This window comes from Aplidium turbinatum, chromosome 9 (assembly GCF_918807975.1).
Source record: "Aplidium turbinatum chromosome 9, kaAplTurb1.1, whole genome shotgun sequence".
NCBI classification, from domain to species: domain Eukaryota; kingdom Metazoa; phylum Chordata; class Ascidiacea; order Aplousobranchia; family Polyclinidae; genus Aplidium; species Aplidium turbinatum.
Window position 1 is genome coordinate 2257416 of NC_137480.1, and position 9211 is coordinate 2266626.

Here is a 9211-nt window from a genome sequence, read left to right on the forward strand (position 1 = left end):
TCTTTGTATGTGGTACAATGCAACTCAGCTCTCCACAACTTTTCAAGCTCTCATTCGTAAAAATTATACCAGTTTGTAACACGATGTAACTTGTTTTCCAATCAATGAATTTATGAAATAAAGCCAACAGACTGTTACTATCAATCTTTGTATGTGGTACAATGCAACTCAGCTCTTCGGAGTTGAGTATCTGCTTTGTTTCTACATTTTATGTTTGATTGTAAAATGGACCATGTTGAGTCTGATGTAAATAAATAAATAAATGGGGTCGCATAGAAATATATTTTTCAAAATGGGGTCGCAGAGCAAAAAAGTTTGAGAAGCCCTGATCTAGTCAATCACCTCCCCATGCAAATTTATTTGCCAACGCACGTAAGGCACGGACACAACTTCAAATGGTATAATACAAACAAATCAGGTTAAAATGATAGCCTACGTAAATTGTTAGGTTACAAATTCAAATTTCATTCCAAAAAAGCAACAATTTCTGGTACAAAACTCATCTTTTAACTTTCATCTTATTTTCGCTTCATTTCCAATTACGTTTCTGCTGTAAATCATGTTGTTAAGATGCAATGGTGGATAATTCTTCAAGTTCAACATGTTTCCAATGTTGAAATCATTGATACAAATCTGCTGCAAGCGTCAAATCTGAAAACCCTGTTTTAGTAACTTCTGGACTGGCAGTAACTTTCAGACCGCGCTTACGCGGTCCAGAAGTTACGGTAACTTTCAGACCGCAGTAACTCCTGGACCGTTACACCGGCACGAATGGGTGTCTTGATTTCAGCCGACTGGGTGCTCGTTTGGGGGAGCAGAGATCTTGTGGTGGAGAAGATAGTTAGGCTCCAGTTCCCGTCGGCCGAGAGACAAAGTAGCTTCTTTGCGATGAAACTCAGCGGGTTGGATGCCAGCGAGAATGGGAAAATTGTCCAATGGTGTGGGACGCAGGCATCCGGTCACTGTGTGCAGGGCGCTGTTTATGGCAGTGTCGATGTTGTGGTAGTGAGCACTGCGGCACCAAACAGGTGCAGAGTACTCTAGTGAAGAGTAGACAAGAGCTAAGGCTGCTATCCACAAAGTGTCAGCCCTTGCCCCCCAGCTGGAGCTTGCCAAGCGCTTGAGTAGCCCAGCTCGGAATGTCAGTTTCTTGCGCAGTGACACCAAGTGGTGGTATGAAAGCGATCTGTTTAGTGTCAACACAAGATATTTTGGTTCGGGGCAGAAGGACGGAGGTTTTTCATTGTTCTGAACATGTAGCTCACGATCAGCTTCCCGATTGTGTAGGTGGAAAGCTTCTGCCACAGTTTTGGTTTCGCTGGGTTTCAACTGCCAGTTTCAGCTGTCAAGTGGCTGATGACCTCATGCCCAAACATATAGTCCGGAAGAAAGCTCATACGACGAAGATGAAGCTGCCAGTTCTGGAGATAAGCTGAGAGTTTTCATGTCCTGGATCAAGGTGTCTTCTAGGATTTATAACCGTGGGCTTAATAAGCAGGGACTAGAATCTAGAGCATGGTTATGAATGAATTCCGATAAGCTCGGTCACATGGCAACACTTGCGGTACGCGCACAATAACTTCGAAGCGCAAAGCAGACGCCGATCAGATTATTTAAGCCAAAATTTAGCAATTGTGTAAACGTCAAACCGCTCACGTTGTAGTGAAATCGATCATAATAGCAACTAAACAGATGAACATTTCGGGAATGGTGGAAAGTGAAGAATTGTAAATGGGTTTGACAACCAATCAATCATTTTAATATTTGTTTTCGCAGAGGTTGAGTGAGCATGAGAACGAATAACTGTGGTTTCAGGTAAGTTATTTACTAGGCCTACGAAGTAGCTACTGGTAATTCCTTTACTGGAATGCCTACTCCCCTGCTTTACCGCTCCAGATTCACGATGTTTCCGGACTACACTGGAAGGCTACGAAAAAGCCACCGGTGTGGTTTTATCATTAAAGACACGTGGACTTACATATTTATGTGGTGGGTTGAAGATGGTGTGATTGTTGAACTTCTCGTTGGTACGTATTCAATGGAAAATGCCGAGGGTATTGCGAAAATGATTAAGGCGCATCCACGTCTGTCATGGTGGGGACAGGAAACGGCTAAGTACGAACGAAGCTTGGTGGCATTTAATCTCCATTCTGATTTCGTGTTTGGTTTTGATTGGAGTCTGGTTTTTGATTTTGCTCCCGATTTGTCACAAAGATGTTTTGCAAGTCAGCTTTATTAAACGTCTGGCGGATTGGGTGTCGAATTCAGTCGATGGGGGTGCTCGTTAGGGTAAGCAGAGACCTTGAAATGAAGGCGGTTGGGCCCCAATGCCCGTCAACCGAGTGGCTCCTCAGCGACGAAGCTCAGCAGGTTGGATGCCAGATGAGAACAAAATTAAGAACGCTAATGGTATGGGACGCAGGCATTTGGTGACTGCTGATGGCAGTGAGCGCCAAGTAGGCTAGGAAGGCCAGTCTGCTGAGAAACAGTAACTATTAACCAGGGATACGAGACTGTTTACAGTAGATACCCCTGGTATTGACTCCGCGGCAACTGTGCCGATTTAATACTTTACGCTTATGTTAATAATTAGAGGTGGGTATCCACTACTTTGAAAGTGGCGCGCTGTCGCTACGATATGCTAAAAGGGCGGCGCTACTTTTGTCTTGAGTTGACAATGGAAAGCTCTATGACACGTTGCGCACTACTTCCCAACTCCAGTGACAATAATTACTCAATCAAAACTTTGCAACGTCAAGCAAAGATTGTTTCATTGTAGTAGTGGGTGCGCTATTTCAAGGAGAGGTCTCCAATCTCTATTCAGTGGCAGCTGGACGTTGAATTCATTTAAAGACAAACAAAATTTCAACAAGGTCACCCGCTTGATTAGTAATCGGCAACTTCGATCAGTCAAATCTCTGGGGCCAGTTCTGCGTCGGTGGTTCTAACCTTTACAAATATGCGAAACTGCCAAGATTAAGTTTCAGAAGAGGCTTTCGCAGTCCGGGGATAAATATTCCCACGGGCAACCAGCTACCATAGCCAATTACAAGATTGCTATCATCATCCCAATGAAAGCGAAACCTATACGAGTAATTGTTAGGCAATAAATATTACACAATTTGACATAAAAAACCAATGAAAGTAACAGAACGCCATGCTCATCATTTTGTGTCTTTGTTTAGGATAAAGTTAGAGCAGCATCGGAAGTTGTGATCTGACCAGTTTGATCGGCCATAAGTGAAGCCCGTGACATTTTGAACAAGTACAGTAGAACTCGGTTAGTCCGGATTCGATTTGACCGGCGATTCCATCCGGATTAGGCGAAGGTCCGGATTAACCGATGACGGTTCTATCAAGCCTGACGTTACCTAGATAGAAGGGTATCGGTAAAAATCACCGAAATTGAATGCATTAGTGTGGTCATCTGCCAATTACGAGACGCGCGATCACCACATTAGCGACCCAGTGATAGAGTTCTTTTGAAATGCAGTATGCATGTAAAATGAATGTATTTGTAGACTCTGCGTCTAACGCAAGAACACACTGGCTAAAATTACATCTTCAGACATGCGTGTCGGAATAATCTGTAGTCACTCAAAACTTTTGAAAACAGTTACCGAAGACGAGTTTCTATGGAAAACTTACAAAAAATCGGGCAAATCCGGATAAAGCGATAGAGAAAGCGCAACTTTTGTCCGAAATAGGCGAAGATCCGGAGTAAATAATCCGAATAATCCAAAGCTGTTTCTCAAGAAAAAGATTACAAATCATTTGTACGGTACTTCCAGTTTTATCCGGATTAGGCGAAGATCCGGATTACCGAGTTCTACTGTATAAGAAACAGACAAGAACAAATCTTTGCCCTTCTAAAATTTGCATAAAGGTTTTGGTGAATGTAAGTATGTAACATTGCAGTGCAGCTCCATTGGAGGAACAGAAGTTGATGTCAGATGAATGAGATGCAGTCGTCATAGCACTTTGTTGAGTCATAAGTGGATGACACTGCACGCAAAGAACCAGACATCATTTCAACACTGCGTTACGTTGAAGCAACGTAATTGACTAGAATTTATTAACAAAACAAAGCATCCATCAAATTGACTAAGAAAGCATTGAAGAGCAACCCAGACAGCAAAATCCGACATTTCTACATTCATTAAACGTAAGTAACATACAATTCCAGCATATGCAGTATTTAAAAGCAAGCGCTAACAACATTCACTTGCCCACATTTAGCTAGATTTTGAAATAACTTCGACAACAATTTTTCTCAAAGGTCTACCTAGTACCATAAACCGGGGCTACTTTGAACGCCAGGGTAACTTTGAATAATTTTTTTTTATTTTGTTTGTTCATTTTATGTTCAACTTCATTACCATTTGCAAAAAGCTACGATTTCGTTGCACTGCTGCTCTGAATAAATATTTTTGCAGGCACACCTAAAAGTGCAACTGCAGTTACCGGCACGGACGGTGAAGATGAATCGGAAAGCGATGAGTCGTATGAGGACGAAAGCATAAAAGATGGTGCTTCATCAGAGGATGATACGGTTTCTGATGGTAATATTAAAGAAAATGAAGCAGAAAGATCTTATAAAAAAGATATTGCAACTGGAGAGTACATAGGCTAATTGTTGAATACGAAGGGCAACATTTCCCCGGTAAAGTGACAAGTGTTGAGAGCGAAGGAGCGGTGGTATCGACATTGACAAAGTGTAATCGAAACGCATGGAGATGGCCCCAAATCAAAGATGAGATGCTCTATGAGTGGGATGATGTTGTCAAAGTACAGTCCAAAGCCATTCCTCTCAATAACAGAAATATTCTTCGATTTCCAGACTTAGAATACATGTGGGGCAAGTAGTTACAAAACCGATGCTGATATGAACTGTTTTGAGCCATATTTCTTGTTTTCCTGTAGCATCATAATTGCTATTGCCAATTCGTGTACCAGTTCGTGTAAATATGTTCTCTTCAGTGAAATATGTTGCTTAATGTCAATATACTACAGTACCGATATCAAAAAAAAAATTTACGGGGTTACTTTGAACACCGACAATTTTTCAAAAAAAGCGGTTAAGATTGAGATTAAAACTGAATGTTGTTTGTGCTATTTAGAGACCTAGTTGGTCCCCCTAACATATTGCAATTTAGCACGGATAAGTTAAGAAACCGCTGATGCACTTCATTTTGAAGTCAAAAAGCGTTCAATGTAGCCCCGGTTTACGGTATCAACAAAGTGACTTCGTAGACAATGTTTGAACATTGCATCTCTCATGAATTCAATAGCGGTGTAAAATATAGCAGTTTTACTTTGCAGATGGAGTGAATGTAGGTGCATAGTAATTCATCCTATGAGCTAAGGACTGATGCGCAGAAAACCATGAAGATCAGCATGTGTATGGGAGAGTTTATAGTTATTGTTGGACAATGAGGAGGCTTCATTGCTGCCTGTGAGTGCGTTGCAGACGGCAGATCAACAAGAACCTGTCGTTGTGCAGATCACCCCACGATGAGGAAGGCCTAGTCTGCATTGATGACGACACCGGCCAGTGGCTAACCGACAAGAGCCATGATATTCAGCGACAATACGAGCAAAGTTAATAGGAGGAGTTAATGAAAGAGAACTTGCAGTTCAAAAACACTGGTAAAAAGTTTATGAACATGCACTCAATAATTTTGCAAAACACACATTTGTGAAATTGCAAATATAAACATTTTCTAGCGGACAACGTCAAATTATGAGAGCGAGCTTCATGAAATAGCCATGAACTCAGTTATTTCTATTATAAAGTAGAAATGCTATCAAAAATGCGAATGGGATTTATCAAAAGATCCCTTCTTTGCCACGGTTTTTACGGATAAACTTTTTTATAAAACCATTATTTTCCAAAAATGTGGTTAACTTGGATGATTTCTTTTTGCTTTTTACATTTTTACCGCGACTGTTCCTATTATCTGCCGTCGGCTTCCAAAACGTCCGTGTTTCAAAGTTGCCGATTTCTCTCTGAATGCAAAACTTCTGCTTACTGGAAAATCCTGTGCTTTTGTGGGTAGCTGAAGTGCCCGTCGGAGAGATGGTCACCTTTCCGCTATTAGTGTTGGTCTTCGCTAAAAACTTTTTCACTTTTATATTTTTCAATCCACCCGAGCACTTTTTTTTCGGGGCATCATGATTAACTTTGCAACTTGTAGGTTGAGCAGTAACTTTGTGTGAGCTTTTCTTCTTAGCTTTTTTGATGTCACCATTTTGCTCTGAAGTTTTAGTAGAGTGATCCAAGGTTTTACACTGTCCAAATACCGGAGTTTTATCTTTTTTTCTTCGTTTTGTAACCCCCTCCTTCAGAGGCAACTTGCGTTTCTTGCAGGGTGAGCTCGGACAATCGCCAGCAGGTTTTCCTGTGGACTTTTTATTGGATGGTTGCGCGGATGCAGTATCATCAGTATTTTTCACATGGATGAGCTTATCGTAATTGAACACGATGGGTGTTGGCAAAGACTTTAACAAAGACTTGTAATGACGTTTGGTGCAATTGTACCAAAAGTGACAATCACTCAAACAAAAAAAGCAAGTAGCATTTCCCGTAGTCCCTAACGATTGCTTGCATCTGACCAATGGGCCGGACTTCGTCGTCAAATGGAACTGCCTCCATCTGTCCGGACAAGAAGTTTTTAAGTGGCCGATTTTACTACACCGATTACATTCCAATTTTGAATTATAACGTTCGAAGCTTTTGTATAGGCGGCAGCCCCAAGAAGAATGACCACGTTGTCCACATAGGAAACATGGTCTTAGCTTTTTTGGATTAGGGCATTTATAAGAAACATGTCCAACTTCGTCACAATTTTTACACCGCTTGGATGATTTTCCGAAGTAGCGGAGCGGATTTGCCGCTGGGCAGATGTCCCTTGCTATCACATCCCACTTCGCATCTGGAGTGCCCTCCACCACATTACAATTTACAGCTGCATTTGTGAACTTGCTTGTAACATGAATGTCCAAATTTTTGTTTGTTTTATTGATTTCTTCAGTCCTGTTGCATTCGCTATTCATCATCTCCCATTCTTCAAAGTCACTGTTGCTATCCGATGACTGCTCAAACAACGAATTCAAATCACTTTCGTAAACTTCATTTGCTTCAACCAATGTTGTGTCTAACAATGATTCTTCACTAGCAGTGATCTCAGCAAGGGGCAAAACATCTACAGTTTGATTTTTTAGCTTTTCACTTTGATCACTGTAATGCAGTTGGCTATACAATTCAAATTCAAGTTCACTGTCAATTTCATCAGAGTCCTCGGAAAATAGTGTCTCTGAAAGTTCCATTGTAAAAAAAGTTTATTGACCTAAAGCAAATGAGTTAGCGTCCATTAATTCATCAATCTTATCTTGAATTTTCGAAATATATTCTGCAGCAACAAACAAATGATTCTCATCGAGATCCTGCAAAATGAACTTTCTTCCTAAAGCGTTTGTTTCATCCAGATGGAGAAGGTACTGTTTCATCGCCGGGTCGCACTTAACAAGTACACCTTTTATCACATTAACCATCCCTAAACCTGCAAAGTGCAAAGGCAATGAGAAACTCACAATCGAAAGATCAGTTTGGTCAGAAGTTGATGGAATGCCTCACTATACAAGCAAAGTAACAACAATTTTATGTGCAATCATCAGCTACTAAAACAGACTTTTTTACATGAAAGCAATGTCAGCTTACGTTGAATCAATGTAAAAAAAGATATTTTGCCAGCTGAGTATTAATAAGCAAGTGTAATTTTAATGATGCAGTACAGTATAAACTTTAATTTTTTTAAACAACATAAACTTAGAACTGTCAGGTGTTTCCATGTGTTGTTTATTTTGCACAAGATAAAGTATACGAAGACTAAACTAACAAAACACCATCAATAATACAATTTTGGTAAAGAGGTCACTTTCTTCAACCATAAACATATACAACCAAGCAACCACACGGCATTTAACATAATCCATTAAAATGGAACATAAACTATAAGCTACAAACGTTTTCGGCCATACACACGTCAGCCCTTATCAAGTAACAAAAAAAAATGTTTGGTGGTTTCCCCTAGGGTCTGCTACTATTCGGCTAGTCCGATTCGGCTGATCCGATTCGGCTAGTCCGATTCGGCTATTACCCTTTTCGGCTACAGCCCGATTCGGCTAGTCCGATTTGGCTGATCCGATTCGGCTAGTTCCCTATTGGGCTACAGTCTTTATCTGTTAGTTCCCTATTCGGCAATTTTTTGAAAATCCAACGATAATCCTTCTGTAATCCAACATCGTTTCTTTTGCATTCCGACAAAGAAAAACAAATTGAAATGAAATTTAGCGAAAAATGTTTGAACTATTAAATTGAACTGTTTGCTCACATAAAATAGACAACGTCTTCTGTTTATTTAGAGAATGTTGTAATATCGCTTCTTTTATAGTTGAAATCATCGAAGCTTTAGATGAGTGGGGTTTAGACCTAACCATTGAGATCTTAAAACTAAAAAGCGAATTAAATTTATTTTTGAACTATCAATGTTTGCTCAGATAAAATTGACATGTATCATGCGTCGCCGTCTGCATGCAAACTTAGAATATATTAGAATCCTCAACTATTACAAAATTCTAAATCCAACGACACTTTCTGTTTATTTACTGTAGAGAATTTTGTATTTTGATCTCGAAGCTTTAGATGAGTGGAGTTTAGACCTAACCACTGAGATCATAAATCATATTTATGACACCGGTTACATCCCTAGTGATATGGTACGTTCCATATTCATAACTTTACCAAAGAAAACCGGAGCAACAGAATGGTCACTCCACAGAACAATTAGCCTTGTGAATTACGTAACAAACAGCTTACTCCGAATCATGTTGATGAGATTGAGACCAAAACTACAATCGGAAATTTCAACAGCACAGTTTTTATTTGTTCCAGACAAAGGGACCACAAAAGGAATTTTTTACATTAAAAATGATAACAGAGATATGTATGTCCGGTTCTTCTGTTTATTTAGAGAATTTTGTATTTTAATTCGACAATATGGTATCTTTTGCATTCTTGCATTTTATCCAGTGTTTACCTTTGAGTGCCTTCCCAGACGGCAAAATCTGTCATTTTTACATTCATTCAACGTCTGCAGACGTTGAATCAATGTAAAAATGACGAGTTTTGATGTCTGGGTTCGTTCAAAAT

At 40.0% G+C, this 9211-nt stretch overlaps 1 protein-coding gene across 1 annotated transcript; it reads right to left on the minus strand.

The window, feature by feature from the left end:
- Positions 1-4026: 4026 nt before the first annotated feature.
- On the minus strand, positions 4027-7468 carry LOC145777087 (uncharacterized). Its single transcript, XM_082588374.1, has one exon. The coding sequence runs from the start codon at positions 7327-7329 to the stop codon at positions 5830-5832; it is 1500 nt and encodes a 499-aa protein (XP_082444500.1). The 5' UTR covers positions 7330-7468; the 3' UTR covers positions 4027-5829.
- Positions 7469-9211: the final 1743 nt, after the last annotated feature.

Coding starts and splice junctions, on each gene's coding strand:
- LOC145777087 (XM_082588374.1), bottom strand. CDS start 7,329: ATGGAACTTTCAGAGACACTATTTTCCGAGGACTCTGATGAAATTGAC.